Source organism: Triticum urartu, chromosome 2 (genome assembly GCF_003073215.2).
Source record: "Triticum urartu cultivar G1812 chromosome 2, Tu2.1, whole genome shotgun sequence".
Lineage (NCBI taxonomy): Eukaryota > Viridiplantae > Streptophyta > Magnoliopsida > Poales > Poaceae > Triticum > Triticum urartu.
Window position 1 is genome coordinate 61,174,783 of NC_053023.1, and position 22,572 is coordinate 61,197,354.

The 22,572-nt window shown below is 43.7% G+C and overlaps 2 protein-coding genes across 2 annotated transcripts; one reads left to right on the plus strand and one right to left on the minus strand.

Annotated features, from left to right (window-relative positions):
* The first annotated feature begins 11,717 nt into the window (after positions 1-11,717).
* Positions 11,718-16,324, plus strand: LOC125535751 (xylose isomerase). Its single transcript, XM_048698824.1, has 21 exons — positions 11,718-11,902; positions 12,297-12,377; positions 12,489-12,599; positions 12,694-12,768; positions 12,869-12,998; positions 13,094-13,185; positions 13,716-13,766; positions 13,865-13,944; positions 14,022-14,076; positions 14,151-14,252; positions 14,373-14,424; positions 14,545-14,590; positions 14,666-14,721; positions 14,917-14,968; positions 15,055-15,134; positions 15,226-15,296; positions 15,423-15,463; positions 15,552-15,651; positions 15,737-15,808; positions 15,889-15,966; positions 16,082-16,324. The coding sequence occupies exons 2-21, from the start codon at positions 12,315-12,317 to the stop codon at positions 16,115-16,117; spliced, it is 1,443 nt and encodes a 480-aa protein (XP_048554781.1). The 5' UTR covers positions 11,718-11,902; positions 12,297-12,314; the 3' UTR covers positions 16,118-16,324.
* A 1,057-nt stretch (positions 16,325-17,381) lies between these two features.
* LOC125535041 (DNA polymerase zeta catalytic subunit-like) lies at positions 17,382-21,951 on the minus strand (the record flags this gene model as incomplete). Its single annotated transcript, XM_048698102.1, has 8 exons — positions 17,382-17,742; positions 18,023-18,688; positions 18,783-19,086; positions 19,165-19,370; positions 19,510-19,617; positions 19,943-20,218; positions 20,956-21,102; positions 21,361-21,951. Coding segments are annotated over 8 exons (2,472 nt in total), but the record flags the coding sequence as incomplete, so codon positions are not given.
* Positions 21,952-22,572: the final 621 nt, after the last annotated feature.

The following is a 22,572-nucleotide window of genomic DNA, read 5'->3' on the forward strand; positions in this document are numbered from 1 at the left end:
GCTGGAGTACCACGCTCCTCCACCACCACCACGCCGTCGTGCTGCTGCTGGATGGAGTCTTCCCCAACCTCTCCTTCTCCCCTTGCTGGATCAAGGCATAGGAGACGTCTCCGGGTTGTACGTGTGTTGAACACGGAGGTGTCGTCCGTTCGGCACTAGGATCATCGGTGATTTGGATCACGACGAGTACGACTCCATCAACCCCGTTCACTTGAACGCTTCCGCTTAGCGATCTACAAGGGTATGTAGATGCACTCTCCTTCCCTCGTTGCTAGATTACTCCATAGATTGATCTTGGTGATGCGTAGAAAATTTTGAATTTCTGCTACGTTCCCCAACAGTGGCATCATGAGCTAGGTCTATGCGTAGATTCTATGCACGAGTAGAACACAAAGTAGTTGTGGGCGTTGATTTTGTTCAATATGCTTACCGTTACTAGTCCAATCTTGATTCGGCGGCATTGTGGGATGAAGCAGCCCGGACCGACCTTACACGTACACTTACGTGAGACAGGTTCCACTGACTGACATGCACATGTTGCATAAGGTGGCTAGCGGGTGCCAGTCTCTCCCACTTTAGTCGGATCGGATTCGATGAAAAGGGTCCTTATGAAGGGTAAATAGCAATTGGCATATCACGTTGTGGTTTTTGCGTAGGTAAGAAACGTTCTTGCTAGAAACCCATAGCAGCCACGTAAAACATGCAAACAACAATTAGAGGACGTCTAACTTGTTTTTGCAGGGTATGCTATGTGATGTGATATGGCCAAGAAGAATGTGATGAATGATATGTGATGTATGAGATTGATCATGTTCTTGTAATAGGAATCACGACTTGCATGTCGATGAGTATGACAACCGGCAGGAGCCATAGGAGTTGTCTTTATTTATTGTATGACCTGCGTGTCATTGTACAACGCCATGTAATTACTTTACTTTATTGCTAACCGGTAGCCATAGTAGTAGAAGTAATAAGTTGGCGAGACAACTTCATGGAGACACAATGATGGAGATCATGATGATGGAGATCATGGTGTCATGCCGACGACAATGATGATCATGGAGCCCCGAAGATGGAGATCAAAAGGAGCAATATGATATTGGCCATATCATGTCACTATTTGATTGCATGTGATGTTTATCATGTTTTATACATCTTATTTGCTTAGAACGACGGTAGTAAATAAGATGATCCCTCATTAAAATTTCAAGAGAGTGTTCCCCCTAACTGTGCACCGTTGCGAAAGTTCGTCGTTTCGAAGCACCACGTGATGATCGGGTGTGATAGATTCTTACGTTCACATACAACGGGTGTAAGCCAGATTTACACACGCGAAACACTTAGGTTGACTTGACGAGCCTAGCATGTACAGACATGGCCTCGGAACACAAGAGACCGAAAGGTCGAGCATGAGTCGTATGGTAGATACGATCAACATGAAGATGTTCACCGATGATGACTAGTCCGTCTCACGTGATGATCGGACACGGCCTAGTTGACTCGGATCATGTAATCACTTAGATGACTAGAGGGATGTCTATCTGAGTGGGAGTTCATAAGATGAACTTGTTTATCCTGAACATAGTCAAAAGGTCTTCGCAAATTATGTCGTAGCTCGCGCTTCAGTTCTACTGTTTAGATATGTTCCTAGAGAAAATTTAGTTGAAAGTTGATAGTAGCAATTATGCGGACTAGGTCCGTAAACTGAGGATTGTCCTCATTGCTTCATAGAAGGCTTATGTCCTTAATGCACCGCTCAATGTGCTGAACCTCGAACGTCGTCTGTGGATGTTGCGAACATCTGACATACACATTTTGGTAACTACGTGATAGTTCAGTTAAACGGTTTAGAGTTGAGGCACCGAAGATGTTTTTGAAACGTCGCGAAACATATGAGATGTTTCGAGGGCTGAAATTGGGATTTCAGGCTCGTGCCCACGTCAAGAGGTATAAGACCTCCAACGATTTTCTTAGCCTGCAAACTAAGGGAGAAAAGCTCAATTGTTGAGCTTGTACTCAGATTGTCTGAGTACAACAATCATTTGAATCGAGTGGGAGTTGATCTTCCAGATGAGATAGTGATGTTTCTCCAAAGTCATTACCACCAAGCTGCTAGAACTTCGTGATGAACTATAATATATCAGGGACATATATGATGATCCTTGAGATATTCGCGATGTTTGACACCACAAAAGTAGAAATCAAGAAGGAGCATCAATTGTTGATGGTTGGTGAAACCACTAGTTTCAAGAAGGGCAAAGGCAAAAAGGGATACTTCATGAAACAGCAAATCAGCTGCTGCTCTAGTGAAGAAACCCAAGGTTGAACCCAAACCCGAGACTAAGTGCTTCTGTAATAAGGGGAACAGCCACTGGAGCAGAATTACCCTAGATACTTGGTAGATGAGAAGGCTGGCAAGGTCGATAGAAGTATATTGGATATACATTGTGTTAATGTGTACTTTACTAGTACTCCTAGTAGCACCATGGTATTAGATACCGGTTCGGTTGCTAAATGTTAGTGAACTCGAAATAAAAGGCTGTGGAGTAAACGGAGACTAGCTAAAGGTGAGCTGGCAATATGTGTTGGAAGTTTTTCCAAGCTTGATGTGATCAAGCATCGCACGCTCCCTCTACCATCGAGATTGGTGTTTGCGTTGAGCATAGACATGATTGGATTATGTCTATCGCAATACGGTTATTCATTTAAGGAGAATAATGGTTACTCTGTTTATTTGAATAATACCTTCAATGGTCTTGCACCTAAAATGAATGGTTTGTTGAATCTCGATCGTGGTGATACACTTGTTCATGCCAAAAGATATAAGATAGTAATGATAGTACCACCTACTTGTGGCACTCCCACGTAAGTCATACCGGTATAAAACGCATGAAGAAGCTCCATGTTAATGGATCTTTGGGCTCACTCGTTTTTGAAAAGTTTGAGACATGCGAACCATGTCTATTGGTGTACATGCATGAAGAAACTCCATGCAAATGGACCGTTTGGACTCACTTGATTTTGAATCACTTGAGACATGCAAATCATACCACATGGACAAGATGACTGAAAGCCTCGTTTTCAGTAAAATGGAATTAGAAAGCAACTTGTTGGAAGTAATACATTTTGATGTGTGCAGTCTAATGAGTGCTGAGGCGTGTAGTGGATATCGTTATGTTCTTACTTCACAGATGATTTGAGTAGATGTTGAGTGTATTTACTTAATGAATCACGAGTCTGAATTATTGAAAGGTTCAAGTAATTTTAGGGTGAAGTTGAAAGATCATCGTGACAAGAGGATAAAATATCTATGATATGATCATAGAGATGAATATCTGAATTACGAGTTTGGCACAGAATTAAGACATTGTGGAAATTGTTTCACAACTAATACAGCCTGAAACACCATAGTATGATGGTGTGTCCGAACATCATAACTGCACCCTATTGGATATGATGCATACCATGATGTCTCTTATCGAATTACCACGATAGTTTATGGGTTAGGCATTAGAGACAACCACATTCACTTTAAATAGGGCACCACATAATTCCGATGAGATGACACCGTATGAACTATGGTTTAGAGAAACCTAAGCTGTCATTTCTTAAAAGTTTGGGGCTGCGACGCTTATGTGAAAAGTTTCAGGCTGATAAGCTCGAACCCAAAGCGGATAAATGCATCTTCATAGGACACCCAAAACAGTTGGGTATACCTCCTGTCTCAGATCCGAAAGCAATAAGGGATTGTTTCTAGAATCGGGTCCTTTCTCGAGGAAAAGTTTCTCTCGAAAGAATTGAGTGGGAGGATGGTGGAGACTTGATGAGGTTATTGAACTGTCTCTTCAACTAGTGTGTGGCAGGGCACAGGGAGTTGTTCCTGTGGCACCTACACCAATTGAAGTGGAAGCTTATGATAGTGATCATGAAACTTCAGATCAAGTCACTACCAAACCTCATGGGATGACAAGGATGCGTACTACTTCAGAGTGGTACGTAATCCTGTCTTGGAAGTCATGTTGCTAGACAACAATGAACCTACGAGCTATGGAGAAGCGATGGTGGGACTGGATTCCAAAATGGCTCGAGGCCATATAATCCAAGAGAGGATCCATATATGAAAACAAAGTGTAGACTTTGGAAGAACTACTTGATGGTCGTAAGGCTGTTAGGTACATATGGATTTTAAAAGGAAGACGGACAATGATGGTAAGTATCACCATTAAGAAAGCTTGACTTGTCGTTAAGATGTTTTCCGACAAGTTCAAGGAGTTGACTACGAAGAGACTTTCTCACTCGTAGCGATGCTAAGAGTCTGTTGGAATTATATTAGGGATTACTGCATTATTTATGAAATCTTGCAGATAGGATGTCAAAACATTGTTTCCTCGACGATTTTCTTGAGGAAAGGTTGTATGTGATACAACCGGAAGGTTTTGTCAATCCTGAAAGATGCTAATAAGTATGCAAAGCTCCAGCAATCCTTCTAAGGACTGGAGTAAGCATCTCGGAGTTGGAATATATGCTTTGATTAGATGATCAAAGATTTTGGGTGTATACAAAGTTTATGAGAAACTTGTATTTCCAAAGAAGTGAGTGGGAGCACTATAGAATTTCTGATGAATATATGTTGTTGACATATTGTTGATCAGAAATGACGTAGAATTTCTGGAAAGCATATAGGGTTATTTGGAAAGTGTTTTTCAATGGAAAGCATGGATTAAGCTACTTGAACATTGAGCATCAAGATCTATAAGGATAGATCAAAACACTTAATGGTACTTTCAAATGAGCACATACCTTGACATGATCTTGAAGGTGTTCAAGATGGATCAGTCAAAGAAGGAGTTCTTGCCTGAGTTGTAAGGTATGAAGTTAAGACTTAAAGCTCGACCACGGCAGAAGAAAGAGGAAGGACGAAGGTCGTCCCCTATGCTTTTGTCATAGGCTCTATACGGTATGCCATGCTGAGTACCGCACCTGATGTGTGCCTTACCACATATCTGGCAAGAGGGTACAAAGGTAATCTAGGAGTATATCACCAGATAGCGGTCAAAATTATCCTTAGAGGAATAAGGATGTGTTTCTCGGTTATGGAGGTGATAAAGAGTTCGACGTAAAGAGTTACGTCGATGCAAGCTTAACACCTATCCGGATAGCTCTGAGTAGAGATACCGGATACGTATAATGGAGCAACAATTTAGAATAGCTCCAAGTAGAACAGTTATTTGAAATGGCTCCAAATGTGGCATAGTAGTTGCATCTACAAGATGACATAGAAATTTGCGAAGTACATACGGATCTGAATGTTGCAGACCCGTTGACTGAAACCTCTCTCACAAGCATAACATGATCAAACCCAGAACTCTTTGGGTGTTAGTCACATGGGGATGTGACCTTGAGTGTTAATCACATATCGATGTGAACTGGATTATTGACTCTAGTGCAAGTGGGAGACTGTTGGAAATATGCCCTAGAGGCAATAATAAATTGGTTATTATTATATTTCCTTGTTCATGATAATCGTTTATTATCCATGCTAGAATTGTATTGATAGGAAACTCAGATACATATGTGGATACATAGACAACACCATGTCCCTAGTAAGCCTCTAGTTGACTAGCTCGTTAATCAATAGATGGTTACGGTTTCCTGACCATGGACATTGGATGTCGTTGATAACGGGATCACATCATTAGGAGAATGATGTGATGGACAAGACCCAATCCTAAGACTAGCACAAGATCATGTAGTTCGTATGCTAAAGCTTTTCTAATGTCAAGTATCATTTCCTTAGACCATGAGGTTGTGCAACTCCCGAATACCGTAGGAGTGCTTTGGGTGTGCCAAACGTCACAACGTAACTGGGTGGCTATAAAGGTACACTACAGGTATCTCCGAAAGTGTCTGTTGGGTTGGCACGAATCGAGACTGTGATTTGTCACTCCGTGTAAACGGAGAGGTATCTCTGGGCCCACTCGGTAGGACATCATCATAATGTGCACAATGTGGCCAAGGAGTTGATCACGGGATGATGTGTTACGGAACGAGTAAAGAGACTTGCCGGTAACGAGATTTAACAAGGTATCAGGATACCGACGATCGAATGTCGGGCAAGTATCGTACCGATAGACGAAGGGAATTGTATACGGGATTGATTAAGTCCTTGACATCGTGGTTCATCCGATGAGATCATCGTGGAGCATGTGAGAGCCAGCATGGGTATCCAGATCCCGCTGTTGGTTATTGACCGGAGAGTCATCTCGGTCATGTCTGCATGTCTCCCGAACCCGTAGGGTCTACACACTTAAGGTTCGATGACGCTAGGGTTATAGGGAATAGATATACGTGGTTACCGAATGTTGTTCGGAGTCCCGGATGAGATCCCGGACGTCACGAGGAGTTCCGGAATGGTCTGGAGGTAAAGATTTATATATGGGGGTTTTGGTCGCCGGAAAAGTTTCGGGTTTTATCGGTAATGTACCGGGACCACCGGAGGGGTCCGGGGGTCCACCAAGTGGGGCCACCAGCCCCGGAGGGCTGCATGGGCCAAGTGTGGGAGGGGACCAGCCCCAGGTGGGCTGGTGCACCCCCCCCCCCCACCAAGGCCCAAGGCGCAAGGGAGAGTGGAAGGGGGCAAACCCTAGGCTCAGATGGGCCTAAGGCCCACCTAGTGGTGCGCCCCCCTCTCTCCCCCCCTTGGCCGCCCCCCTAGATGGGATCTAGGGCTGGCCGCCACCCCTAGGGGTGGAAACCTAGGTGGGGGCGCAGCCCCTCCCCTCCCCCTATATATACTTGAGGTTTTGGGCTGCCAGAGACACGATTCAATCTCCTTCTTGGCGCAGCCCTACCCCTCTCCCTCCTCGTCTCTTGCGGTGCTTGGTGAAGCCCTGCTGGAGTACCACGCTCCTCCACCACCACCGCGCCGTCATGCTGCTGCTGGATGGAGTCTTCCCCAACCTCTCCTTCTCCCCTTGCTGGATCAAGGTGTAGGAGACGTCTCCGGGCTGTACGTGTGTTGAACACGGAGGTGCCGTCCGTTCGGCACTAGGATCATCGGTGATTTGGATCACGACGAGTACGACTCCATCAACCCCGTTCACTTGAACGCTTCCGCTTAGCGATCTACAAGGGTATGTAGATGCACTCTCCTTCCCTCGTTGCTAGATTACTCCATAGATTGATCTTCGTGATGCGTAGAAAATTTTGAATTTCTGCTACGTTCCCCAACACGTGCTAGGAGGAGGAGTCCTCCTCCTAGTAGGAGTAGGACTCCCCTTTCCTACTCCTACTAGGAGGAGGAAAGGAAGGAGGAGAAGGAGAAGGAGGAAAAAGAGGAAAGGGGGGTCGGCCCCCTAGTCCAATTTGGTTTGGGCTAGGGGGGTCGTGCGCCCTGCCTCCTCTCTTCCACCACTTGGCCCATGAGGCCCATTACTTCTTCCTCGTATTCCCGTAACTCCCCGGTACCCCCGAAAATACCCGAATCACTCGGAACCTTTCCGATGTCCGAATATAGTCGTCCAATATATCGATCTTTACGTCTCGACCATTTCGAGACTCCTCGTCATGTCCCCGATCTCATCCGGGACTCCGAACTACCTTCGGTACATCAAATCACATAAACTCATAATACAATCATCACCGAAACTTTAAGCGTGCGGACCCTACGGGTTCGAGAACTATGTAGACATGACCGAGACATGTCTCCGGTCAATAACCAATAGCGGAACCTGGATGCTCATATTAGCTCCCACATATTCTACGAAGATCTTTATCGGTCATACCGCATAACAACATACGTTGTTCCCTTTGTCATCAGTATGTTACTTGCCCGAGATACGATCGTCGGTATCTCAATACCTACTTCAATCTCGTTACCGGCAAGTCTCTTTACTCGTTCCGTAATACATCATCCCGCAACTAACTCATTAGTTGCAATGCTTGCAAGGCTTAAGTGATGTGCATTACCGAGAGGGCCCAGAGATACCTCTCCGACAATCGGAGTGACAAATCCTAATCTCGAAATACGCCAACCCAACAAGTACCTTCGGAGACACCTGTAGAGCACCTTTATAATCACCCAGTTACGTTGTGACGTTTGGTAGCACACAAAGTGTTCCTCTGGTAAACGGGAGTTGCATAATCTCATAGTCATAGGAACATGTATAAGTCATGAAGAAACCAATAGCAACAAACTAAACGATCAAGTGCTATGCTAACGGAATGGGTCAAGTCAATCACATCGTTCTCCTAATGATGTGATCCCGTTAATCAAATGACAACTCATGTCTATAGTTAGGAAACATAACCATTTTTGATCAACGAGCTAGTCAAGTAGAGGCATACTAGTGACACTCTGTTTGTCTATGTATTCACACATGTATTATGTTTCCGGTTAATACAATTCTAGCATGAATAATAAACATTTATCATTATATAAGGAAATAAATAATAACTTTATTATTGCCTCTAGGGCATATTTCCTTCAGTTTTATATACATTAATATGTTATTTTATATTTTTTTGGACTAACTTATTAACCCAGAGCCTAGTGCCAGTTTCTGTTTTTTCCTTGTTTTTGAGTTTTACAGAAAAGGAATATCAAATGGAGCCCAAACGGAATAAAACTTTGTAATGATTTTTCTTGGACCAGAAAACACACGTTGGACTTGGAGAGGAAGGTAGAAGAGTCCGGAGGGCTCCACAAGCCCTCAGGGCGCGCCCTAGGGGAGGAGGCGCGCCTCCCTGGCTTGTGGGCCCCATGGGACTCCTCCAACCCTAATCTTTGGCCTATAAATTCAGAAATATTCCCAAACGACTAGAAGCGTCCATCAAAATACTTTTCCGCCGCCATAACCTTCTGTTCCCGTGATATCCCATCTTGGGGCCTTTTCCGGCATCATGTCGGAGGGGGATTCGATCACGGAGGGCTTCTACATCAACTCTATTGCCCTTCCGATGAAGCATGAGTAGTTTATCACAGACCTATGGGTCCATAGCTAGTAGCTAGATGGCTTCTTCTCTCTCTTTGGTCCTCAATACCATGTTCTCCTCGATGTTCTTGGAGATTTATCCGATATAATATTCTTTTACGGTGTGTTTGTTGAGATCCTGATGAATTGTGGATTTATGATCAGTTTATCTATGAATATTATTCGAACCTTCTCTGAATTCTTATATGCATGATTTGATATCTTTGTATTTCTCTTCGAATTATCGGGTTGGTTTGGCCAACTAGATTGGTTCTTCTTGCAATGGGAGAGGTGCTTAGTTTTGGGTTCAATCTTGCGGTGTCCTCACCCAGTGACAAAGTAGGGGTAGCGAGGCACATATTGTATTGTTGTCATCAAAGGTAAAAAGATGGGGTTTTCATCATATTGCTTGAGTTTATTCATCTATATCATGTCATCTTGCTTAAGGCGTTACTTCGTTCTTTTTAACTTAATACTCTAGATACATGCTGGATAGCGGTCGATGTGTGGAGTAATAGTAGTAGACGCAGAATCGTTTCGGTCTACTTGATACAAACGTGATGCCTATTCATAATCATTGCCTTATATATCGTTATAACTTTACGCTTTTCTATCAATTGCTCGATAGTAATTTGTTTACCCATCGTATTATGTTCCTTCAAGAGAGAAGCCTCTAGTGAAGCATATGTCCCCCGGATCTATTTTCCATCATATATTTTTAGATTTATGAACCAAAAAACCCAAAAATATCTTGCTGCAATTTTTTTTACTTTGTTTTACGTTTTACTAATCTTTTATATTTATCTCTATCATATCTCACCTTTGCAATTAACCGTGAAGATATTGACAACCCTTTATCGCATTGGGTGCAAGTGTTTGGTTATTTGTGCAGGTGCATAGATTGGAGACTTGCTTGTATCTCCTACTGGATTTATACCTTGGTTTTTAACTGAGGAAAATAATTATCTCTACTTTGCTGCATCATCCTTTTCTCTTCAAGAAAAAAACCAACACAAGATCAAGAAGTAGCACCGCCATGTCGGCAACGAGGCGGGCCTCGGCCGCCCTCATCCTCTCCTTCCCATGACGGGCACACTGGTCCCGGTGTGACTCATACTCTGGCGGACCGGTGATGGCTTGATGGGGAAAGGGAGACTGGGAGGCTCCTGGGAGGACGGCGATGATCCATCCTCGAAGGATCCCGAGCGCCTGATGCACCGACGTAATCAACTCACGCTGAACAGAGTCCGATGTTGGTCGGGCGTTGTCCTCCCGAGAGCGGCGGAGTGCAATGCGGATGGCCATTGCCTCCTCCAAACCACACGAGATGACATCCCAGTCGACGTATCTGTACTGGTTGTCGTCTGATCCGCTACCTGCCATGCTGGAGAAGGCCAGAAATCGTCGGACGGGAGCTTGGGTGGCCGAGTGAAGTGAAGTTAAGTGCTAGGGTTTGCCAGCATGGGACGAGTCCGACGTGGCAAACGCGTTTAGACCTTCTCATATGCATCCATATTTTAGCTGGATATAAAGGATGTTAGTCAGTCTGTGCGTTTAAGCCCCGGTTTGTGGCGTTCGTTCGGCTCAGATTTTTCTTACCGGTCACGGGCCGGACGTTCGGCCGTGCGCACGAGGGGGGTTTTGAGGCGCGGGTGTGAGTGCTCTAACATAATTTTGATCCTTGATTCTTCCTCCTTGACGTGCGTGCCGAAAGGCGGGTGTTAGCAATCCGTGGAACGGCGGGACTGAGATGTGGCGTCTTCTCTCTGTTCATTCATGCGCGTGACAAGAGCGGCACATCCATCCCGTGCACCAACGATAGCTGGACGAGAACGCGACACACACAGTACCTTTTTCCTTTTGAGAAAAACCTTCTTTCTTGTTTGTTGAAACATCACAGTCTTGGTCTTGGGGTTACGCAGTAGTAGGATCTTTTTATTAACACAACAATACACACGCAAAGCACTTACACATATGCGCATATATTCACCCTTATAAACGCATACACACACATCGTATCCCTATGAACGCCTTCGAGAGGCTAAGCCGTCATATTATCTTAAGATTTACAAAGTCATCATAAGCGCCTCGTCGTTGTTGGGAATGTCCCCTCCCACTGAAAACACATCGTCAGAAATCCTGTAATAAATTCAAAAATAATGCGAGCATCCAAAATTTAAACCCCGATAAGCTGGGATGCCATTGTCCCTCCAATCATCTAACTCCATATTGGTTCGCAGGCGGTAGTAGGATCAAAGCATCTTTTCTCCGTTAGGCCGCGAGCCCATCGTGATAACCAACTATACGCCGTCGCATGCTCATCCCAAGATCAAATCCAAGAGCAGACGACACGACACGACACGCCCGTACCAACCAAGCCATCACCGTGCGCGCCCGCCAAAGCAGTCTCCGAAAAAGCAATACGCCGTCGCATGCTCATCCCAAGATCAAATCCAATAGCACACGACACGACACGACCCGACCCGACCGTACCCCATCACCGCGCGCGCCAGCCGAAGCAGGCTCCGGAAAAACAATTTACTGTATTTTTAGGGGAAAAGACAAATTTCGAAAAAGAAAATCGAAATGAAAAAGAAATTGAATCGAAGTCTGGTAAAACGAAGGCCGCAACAGAAGCAGGCCCTCCCGGTCCCGGGGCATGCGCGAGCGTAGTTAGCCACTGTTTCTTCCGGATAACAACCCCACGTCGCTCGATCCGGATAATGACACGCCGATTTATCGCGTCAGCCGCCGCCGCGCTATATAAATAACCAGCGGAGAGGGGCAGTGGACTGCACACGAGCCTCCTCTGATCCGAAGGAGCTGAAGTAACACTTCAGCCACTCTCCCCTAATCCCTATCCGGCCGCTTAACCAACCCCGCACGGATCGCGGAGCTGGTTGCCTCCCACTTCTCCGGCGGCCGCCGCGGTGAGCTCCCCCGACTTCTTCGTCCTTTGCTTCCTCCTCCGTATCAGTACCGGCTAGCCGGCGCGGCCAGCTCCGGCTGGAGATGAGATCCCCGCCGGCCTCCTCGACGTCGCGGGGTATCAGCGCCGTCACTTCGCTGCCGCAAAATCCCATCTGAATTCTTGCTCATCGCCAATCCGTCCGGGTTTGTCGCGGGTGTCACGTCTTAGCTGCGCGCTGGAGTACTGGTAGAGTTCTAGTTCTAGACTAGAAGCGATTTTATCTGTAACAGGATTGGGGATTCGGTCGACAAGCTGGGAATCGGGACCCACAGATAGAAAAAAAAAATCACATTTCTGGCCTACGGAGTGGATCCTCGCGTCACTGATCGATGCATACATTTGTTTTGTTTCAGTTGCAGAGACGTTTCGGTATGAGGAAGGGCGCGGAGCTCTTGGTCCTGCTGGTCGCGTCGTCCCTCTGCCTGTCCGCTGCGGTGAGCGATTGCCAACTTTGCGGTCTTCTTTGATTTGAATGATTGATGCCCATGGCGATTTGATCCATGAGCTTAACCTGATCCTGGTTCTGATCTGGTTGCGCCTTGCAGATTGCCGCGCAGGAAACCTGCCCGGCCGACATCGACGCCAAGTGCGGCGATGCCGCTTCTGATGACTGGGAGGGCGAGTTCTTCCCCGGCATTACCAAGATCAGATATGAGGTGAGGCCATTGACACTGAACTGAAACAGATTATGTGCTGTCAACGGGTTGCTTTCAGTTTTATAACATTTGTCCTTGAACAATTGTGTGGCAGGGTCCTACCAGCAAGAAGCCGCTTTCTTACAAGTGGTATAACGCGGAGGAAGTGATCCTTGGAAAGAAAATGAAAGTATGATTTGCAGAACTATGTCTTTTTGTTAGCAGATCTTTTTTAGTTTGCTTTTACATCATGTGCTACAGTAGGATTATATATTCGTTCTGTGCTATAGGATTGGTTGCGGTTCAGCGTGGCGTTCTGGCATACATTCCGGGGTACTGGAGGAGACCCTTTTGGTGCAGCCACAAAGAACTGGCCTTGGGAGGATGGCACCAATTCCTTGGCCATGGCTAAGAGAAGAAGTATGATAATTATCTGATCTTGTGATTTAGGCCCAGGCGTTATGAAATTGCATATTTGTTGGAATCAACAACTTATGCATTGAACTTTTTTTCAGTGAAAGCTCACTTCGAGTTCATGGAGAAGCTTGGAGTTGAGAGGTGGTGCTTCCATGACAGGGACATCGCCCCTGATGGCAAGACACTCGCGGTATGATTTTATCAGAATGATTCCTGAAGTTGCAAGTTGCAACCCTGAGTTAGGGAGTTGAGACTGGTAGTGCCGGTACTAGAGCAGTTTGATATGATTATTTACAAGGAGGACATGTCTATGTTTTCAACACAAGGAATATGGTTGCTGATGTTGTACAGCTAGTTTTATACTTGCCCTGTGACTGAAAAGAATACTCCCTCCAATCCATATTAATTGTCGCTGATTTGGTAAATCAGCGACAATTAATATAGATCGGAGGGAGTACTTGTTTTGGATCATCTATTCATAGAGCACAATAGGACCGAACTGATCATCATAATTTACAAGCAACAACAAGTAGAAATGAACTTTATTCCAGAAGATTGCTCTGTCTAAAATAGCATCTCAGGGTGTCACTGTAGTTTATCTGAAAAATGATGTCACCATAATATATCTCAAGACAGTGTCGCTGTATATTGACTACCTTGGCTCCTAGGCCCTGAAAGGTCAGTATTCTCTGTCTTACGGGTCTTCTGTTCACATTGCAGGAAACAAATGCTAACTTGGATGAGATAGTTCAGCTGGCAAAGCAACTCCAGGTTACTGCTACAACCTTAAAATGTTTCAACATTTAGTTTTCCTACAGTACAACTTTTTTCCGCTCTTTGCTCAAAAATATACTCTGAACATCATGTAGAGTGAGACCAATATAAAGCCATTGTGGGGGACTGCACAGCTTTTCATGCATCCACGTTACATGCACGGAGCTGCTACTAGGTGGGTACTAAATTTCACTGCATTTGTGAATTTGAGTTATGACTTGGAACTAAGCAAGGCCTTCACTGATGCTGCAGCCCAGAGGTCAAGGTGTATGCTTATGCTGCTGCTCAAGTGAAGAAAGCTTTGGAGGTCGGTTGTGTCTGAATATCATAGGAAGCCTTCCTTTTGGTTAGTTGTTTAACTTGATTTGTATTCCCTTCCAGGTTACTCACTACCTAGGCGGTGAGAACTATGTATTCTGGGGTGGAAGAGAGGGTTACCAAACTCTTCTCAATACCGATATGAAGAGAGAACTTGAACATTTGGTATGGGTTAGACATACTTATCTTTTTGTGTCTTTCTCCTTGGTGTAGTTTGTAGTACAAATTATGTGTAAATGTTCTAAAAAAATTCTAGATTTGATAAATCGTTCTTCTGTTGTCCAGGCTAACTTTCTTCAAGCTGCTGTTAACCACAAGAAGAAGATTGGCTTTAACGGTATGCAGTGCTATACTTGATGTTCTGGTTCGAGTCTCCCAAATTTGACAGTAAATAGTTTGATTGTTCCGCTTTATGATAATTGGAGATACTGAGTGTCTGAATCCCTTTTTTTTTCAGGAACATTGTTGATAGAGCCTAAACCACAAGAACCAACAAAGCATCAGTATGTTTCTTGTCTGGAGAATATAGGAAAATGTTAAGAGGACTGGAAAGAATAATACTTACTTTTTGCTTGCAGGTATGACTGGGATGTTGCAACTACATTCTCTTTCCTACAGAAGTTTGGTCTTACAGGTAATCTTTGAAATGTGGCCAAAACAAATCATTTAGTATCACCATTCCTGTTTTTACGTATGTTTATGTTTATATTTGCAACAATTTTATGCAAATGAAGCACCGGAGTTTAACCATGTTTTCTTGAGAATCATCTTAGAACATTCTTTCTTTAAAATAAAATGGATTCTTTTTTTTAATAATTTGGTGATACAGGAGAATTCAAGATAAATGTCGAGTGCAACCATGCTACTCTCTCTGGGCATAGGTAAGTTTCTTGCTCGCCTAAATCCAGTCATGACAGCTTAAAGTTATACAAGTACTATAACTGCATCTAAAACTTGTGTTCTGCAGCTGCCATCATGAGCTTGAGACTGCACGCATTAATGATATTCTTGGAAACATTGATGCAAACACTGGTGATCCACAAGTTGGTATGTGTGTAGTTCATATAATGGCTGTGACTTGTTAGAATCCCTGTTACACGCTTAGTAGCTTAACATTTCAACTCTTACATGTCGGCAGGTTGGGACACGGATGAGTTCCTTACAGACATTTCAGAAGCTACCTTGATTATGTCAAGTGTAGTTAAGAACGTGAGTGGGATTAATCATTTCTTGTACCTTTTCTGAATCAGAAGTCTCTTGTACAGTATCATGTGTTGGTTACCATTTCATTCAGGTAACAGTGCTCATGATTTGTTCTGCTTGATACGGTTGCAGGATGGACTTGCACCTGGTGGCTTCAACTTCGACGCCAAATTGTTAGCTCTCACTATCATTGCTGTTCTGTGAACTTTGCTTTGGTTTGACAGAAACTTTGGCTGACATGGAATTGTTTTGTGGTGACAGGCGGAGGGAGAGTACTGATGTTGAGGACCTGTTTATTGCCCATATCTCTGGGATGGACACCATGGCCCGTGGCCTCCGCAATGTTGCCAAGCTGATTGAGGTAACTGGGGGCTAATTAGTTCATGACCTGGTAAAGTTTGCACATGCCTTTACCTAAATGGAAGTTCTGTTTTCGATGTTATTAGGATGGTTCCCTGGACGAGCTTGTCCGCAAGCGCTACCAGAGCTTTGACACTGAGATTGGCGCCATGATCGAGGTACACAAATTAGCAAGTTTGGACTGGTTTACTCAAAGAGATTGAATTGTGGTGGTAACACTGGCTATGGTTTGAAACAGGCTGGGAAGGGAGACTTTGAAACGCTAGAAAAGAAGGTCTTGGAGTGGGGCGAGCCAACCGTTCCATCCGGCAAACAGGTAAACGGAGTGATAAACCTAGGCCGCTTGTCTTTCACTGCATAATGCAAATATATCTCTTGCGCTGACTGACGATTGTTCCTTACGACCTTTTGTTGCCTGTTTTCCTATGCAGGAACTGGCTGAGATGCTGTTCCAGTCCGCTCTGTAGATGACAGCCCACGGTTCTAGGAATAAAAGCAAGAGCACGCCTTCGAACGCCCAGTCGTCCTCGTCACTATGGGTGATGTTCTATAGTTAGGCCTCCATGCAATGAACCCTGTAAACAAACTGCATGGAGCTGAAAATAATGTAACCTTATATCAGAATTAAACTTGTTCGCCAACATGGAGTTGGGCTGAACTATGTTCCAATTTTCTCCCTGTGTTTCACCCAGATGCTCATCGGTCTTAAGGGTTTGTTGGTTTGAGCCCAAGCTATAGCCCTACTAATATTTGGCTAGCAAATATTTTGGTCAAGGTTTTGGTTGTCAAGCATTGGCAACCATCCAAACAAGAGTCTAAAATTTGGCTAGCAAATATTTTGGTCAAGGTTTTGGTTGCCAAGTATCGGCAACCATCCAAACAAGAGTCTAAAATTTGGCTATGGCAAAAAAAAGTATGGTTGGTTTAGGTTAACATCCAAACATAAGCAAGGGCCTACAGGCTCTGATCATTGTTTTGTTTTCTCTCTTCTGAGCGAGAAAACTGTAGGGAGGCCCTAGCCCCCATCAGCAAATTTTATTAGAAGGGAAATATGTACTTCTAAGCAAATATAAGATGTTTTAGCTCACTAGAGGTAGCACAAGAGAGAATATTAGTATACAACAAGAGCGTGGGGGAGAATGCACAAGAATTTGAGGCTCAGAAAGGCTCATCAAACTGTGCAAGCCAGAGTTTAAACAGGTAGCAAGCTCACCCACCCTTCATTATGTAAGAAAGCAAGAAGAGATCCCTCCTAAACCTTTGGGGGTACATTTGGATTTCCAGTGTGGTGAAGGAGGGAGCCTGGATGCTTTGAAATTGGGTCTTATCAAACTTGGCAGTGGATTCTAAAAAAAAAAAACTCGGCAGCTGAGAAAATAGAAAGTGCTCATACTCTTGTCAAAATCAAGCATGAGGATATCTAACAATACTTCTTTTGCTGGTCGTCAGTCTTCAGTGCCTCAGAGCCATACTTCTTTTGCTGGTGGATTGCACATCGATCTAAAAACCTCCTGAATCTGATCCTTGCTCACCTGGCCATCAACAGATCTAACAATATAAGTCAGAAAAATATTCATGTCTGACAAAAAGTTTGCTCATACTATTACATGTACGAGTACTCTCTTCAAAACTACAATCCTTTCAAAATTAAGCATGAATACGCAACCATAAGGTATCACGACCTTTGAATTTCTAGCACAGGGGGGTGGTCAAGACAGAAAACACCATTCGGAAACAAACTGGTGGGTAACTTTTTCTTGCCCTCTCAAATGAGGATGTGTGTTGTTACACATTATATACTCCTTTGCTACACACACTGGTACATAATAATGCTATGAGTTACAACAACATAATTACAGTCTGATTGTACATTTTACAGATGTACAATGTACAAGATATTAACAACAAGAATACAAAGTCAGAATAGCTCCCCGCAGCAGAATGGATAATAGCCAGCTTCTCCAGCGGATTCCGAGACGACTCTCAACTCCTTCTGAATCTTCAGACGCTCATAGAACACCGGGCATGCAAGCGAAACACACTTGACCCCACTTTCCATGATCCAGTCCGCGCCGCCACAGTGGCCACATACCTGGACAGCATTCAAAAGTTAACTGTCAGCTGAAACAACTTGTCTTAAGGGATTTCTGTTTCATGGACAACATTATTAAATTACAAGGATTGTTGCACTTCAAATAGTGGTCAAGTACATTAAGAAAGACTAGAATTTCAATATTTCTGATGCTTAGTTCATGTTATACAAAAATGTCAAGAAACATAAGTGTTAGTTTTAATTTTAGTATTCCATGCAATGATTTCATTTTCCAGTGGGGAATTCAAATAAGAGAAGTATAAAACTAATAAGAACTTACAGCAGCAAGATGTTGGATTTCTCGCTCCAATTTTGATGTCCTGCCAGTGACTACAGTGGCAACAACAGCTTCATTTTTTAAACAGTAACTGCAAAAAGTTTCTGATCCTTGAACTGTATCACCACAGATAGTACAGTGGCTCGACATATAATAAGTATCTATCCTGGCTACTTTGGCGGACGGTTTCTTGTTCCATCCCAATCGGATGGAACTGCTATCACGAGAACCGTGACCCAAAGCAGACTGGCGTTTCGCGAGTGTTGACCGTGTGGGGCGAGGCATCTCCTTAAACCATTTATTTAGGTTAACACCTAGGAGTCCAAAGACACGTTGTAGTGCTGGAATAATCTGTTTGGTTATGTAATATAATTCATTTAACCTATAAGGGGATCCAACTTCTAGCAGACCATATGGATTAATGACCATATCGACGAGACGAGCCCCTGGTTCCCCATGGATAACAACATAGGGCACTCTCTCTGCATAACGTGGTTCTGCCCGTGGATCAGACAACATTGCTTTTGTTGCAACAATTGCTGCAGGTGGCAGCGAGGACGCCCTTGCACTGTAAGTACCAAGACGAACCTCCTTTGCAAAAATGAAGTCCTGAATAGAAACTTTTCCTGATAATATCCGTGTCCATTGACGCTCCACATACGATTTAACCTGCAAGAATAAAAGGCCATGAAGCTATATACCTGACACTGCTACAGGGAAGACCCTCCTCGTAAAGTCGAAGAGATTAAGAAACACCCCTTACCTTGACCAAGTCTTGTTCTTCAAACATTATTCTAAGAGATCGTTCTAACATCTTCGCAACCGCCGGGCATGTATCTCTCCGCACTGTCTCAATCCCCTTTGCGTCAAAGATTGGCTCGTTCTGTTCGGGGTTTTCATAGCTATAGCCAACATATCTCTTCTTTGTAAGAAGGAAACAGGGATGGTACACTTTCTCAAACTTCAAAGTGACTGGATCCGGATTAATCGCAGTCACTAAAGAGGCAATTTCCTTTCCTATTCTGAATGCTTCTTCCCTAGATCGCCCTTTTAGAAGAACAAACATACTACAGCAGAAATAATGAGCTTCGTACAATATTTAAGTATAATTCAAAGAAAATATCATGAGAAATGCACAAAAATACCTGTCAGTATCACCATACACAACCCTAGCATTCCACAAGGGATGCTGATTGACAAATGATATTGCTGTTTCAAGCGTTCTACGACCACATTGAACAATGCTGTCTGCAAGCTCTGCACAGGGCATACGACCACTGAACCCAGCAGCTGTGTAACCATACGTTACATTAGCTATCAGCTTCAGAGCAAGTTGCCGAGCATTGAGTATCTGGAAAATAAATACATTACCATTACCATTATACATTAACCCAGATTTTCTAGTAAGTCATATCGTATCATACTTAATCAAAAAAATCAAGAAATTTAGGGCTTCTGTAAAATGTTCAAGAAAGTATAGAAGCAAATACCTTCTGCAGAACCTTCTGAGATGGAGCTAGCTTTTTCAGTGCTTGCTTCACCATAATTCTGGTTGACAGTATCTCCTCAAGAAGGCGAGGCACTACACCTTTTCTGACCTGCAGAATGGCATTGAAAATGTGTTCAAAAGGTCAGTCTGGTGCGAGATGCTCATTCCTTGTGCACGCCTAACAATGGGAAGGAGTGTGCAAAAGATAAAACAGTGTCGGGATGTATAGAAAATGCAGCACTAAGCAATGTTTTCAAGAATATAGCCACTATCAACATAGTCATCTGTAGATGGTATAACAACTATATGTGGGAGGTATTTCAATATTGCCTGTCAACTGGTGGTACTTAGTCTAGCATCAATAGGAAAAGTACTAGATATGACTGAGCGACACAAGAAAATCTGCAATGTCCGAGAGTAAACAAGATCATTACCTCCGGTTGCACATACAGAACCCCATTTGGAGTAAGAATCAGCTGATTTTTCAGATCAGCGATCGTATGCGGATCGGCTGAATATGAGCTGACACCAAGTACACTGGACTTCGACGGGAAAACTTTACCCAAGCAAGTAGAATAACATAGATTATATGCTATTATCATGGAAGGATAAAGAGATTGAAAATCCAATACGAGAACTGGGTCAGAGTAGAAAGCTGATTCTGGTTCCATTACAAGTGGCATGCACTCCATGGCTGGCTGAGAAGCAACCTGTAAAGTAGCACTGGTGAATTGTTAAAATGCAGGCAAGCTACTAGAATATATGCGCAATAATATCCAAAACATCTTAGCAGTGATTCAAAAGCAGGCTGACTAGGCTGTCTAGGCGATTGGCGTCAGGGTCCGCTACAATTTGACCATAGTTCGCCCTCTAGGCAGCCTGAAACCTAGGCGTGTCAAAGTCGATCCTAGTTGCGACTTCGGTCACTAAGCGAGGTGGCCCTAGGCGGACTACAACAACTAGGCAGGTGACTAAGTCGAGTATACAGGGGGCAAGGGCGCTCGTGAATCCCAAATCTCACAAGATTTGAGGGTTAGGGTCCGGGCAACTTCCCCAAATCCTAATCAGTCAAGAGATAGGTTAGCAGAAAATATATCACATTTCTAGTTCGTGTGAAGAACCAGTGTTCTAAACCAGAAAATTCCTGGTGGCTTAGAAGAACAGTCCCTGTCTAATCTTAAGCCTGCCACACCCTTTTCTTTGGCAATTTACATAAAGCAAGTTCATTGACCCCGCAGACAAAATGGCCGGCTTTGCCTCTTTGGACAAAGAGCCAATATAAATGTTATACCTCTCGGTAGGTATGCCAATGAACAAGAGCTGCCATTCTTGCATTTGTTTCTTAGAACTGGTGTTACTAGGCAAAAGCGGCTGAGTATCTACGGAAGTATAGAACATGTCTACGCAGAAATCGAGTTAAATTTTGCTAGGAGACAAAGAATTGCACCTGTTGGTTTCCTGGGGAAATTGCAAGGTAGTTCTGTGTATGAGCCAATCTCAAGAGCATAGATTCAACACGAAACTGAGACCCTCGTGAAAGAACAGAGAAGAAGTCAATACCAAACACACGAGCAAGTTCAGATGTCCGATTGACCTGCATGGAATAGTCAGGTAAAGTTTGGAGCAAACTTTTTGCTACAAATATTCAGGTAACGTAAAAAATATCAGTTACTAGTTGTTCCGGGCATAACATCTTAACCAAGCTTGTTAATTTGTAATTATAACAGGTGTAAAACCAAAAATGACAGGCTGCCCAGTTGATAAAACATCTCATATGGAAAAACCAAGGGAGCTCTCAAGTAACCATATGTTGATGTACTGGCAAGAATGCAATGAAGGGAAATTCATTTACCAGGTCAAGTTGATTTATTATTTCAAGGTTGAGCATAGCTCTGCTGTTAACATATTCTATGCACCGGTGTCTTCCTTGTCCAGGACCTGTTGCAAACCATCGATTCAATGTCTTGTTTGGTACTAATGGTACCTTTCGCCTCAGGACTTCATCAGCCACAGCTTCAAGGGAGTAATTGTTAAGCTTAACTTCTCCACGCATGAGACGCCATAAGTTTAGTACAATTCTCCCACCAACATGTACACCACTAGCATGAGTATGACTCCAATCATTCTCACTGACATCCACAATAACATCATCCGCAGGAGATGCTTCAGGCACCTGACTAGACTCATGGGCTAGATTCTTAGGTGGATATTTTGACTCATGTGGTAGTGTCCTTGAGATTCTTTTCAGTAAGCCTATACCCAGATAAGCAGCTCTTTCAGCAAGAAATCCTAAAGATCCTAACTGAATCTCCCATCCAACTAGGATATCTGGATCAATTGAACATAATGCATCGATAAGATGATACAAAAGATTCCTCTCTTCCGGGAAGACATCGACACTGCAACCAATAACTCCGTCAAGGTTTCTGCAGTTACAAGAAAAGAGGCATTAAATACATCTCGACCCAACAAGCTAAGATTGTACACACTTGAAAAAGAACCACCAAGCCAAAGAAGAACAATTACATGAAGACGCAACTCTAGAACAGCAAAATGTCAAGTATGCAGTTTATGTTCCGGAACATGAATAAAGGAAAGAAATCAAATTTATATGTATTCTTCAGGTCCAGAAGCATGAGAAATGAATAGAAAATACCATTAACCATCACAGTAAGCCGGCTATTTTTCTATTAAATCCTTAATAGTGGACGGTGTGGAAGGAAAGGAATAGCAGGGTGCTCCAGGATGAGTCCCAGACTTCGGTTGCTAATGGCATTATAGCAGAGGCAGATTGATGGCGGTAGGTCTCCCACCAAGGGTTGCAAACGCCTCTGGAAGAAGTAGCTTAGGTTTTTCGTTTGTGTTGTAGTTCTCCAAAGAAATTAGTAAGTTAGCAACCCAAATTAGCATACTCATGCATGCCAAATATGACATCCGTTGCAATTGTCACCACCCTAGCCATGTTGATGTCACTCATCTAATATCCAAGGGAGTGGGTCACATGGCATAATAACTACTAAGACTGTAACTGAAACGGCGACAATGGCAACTGGCCTGTCACATT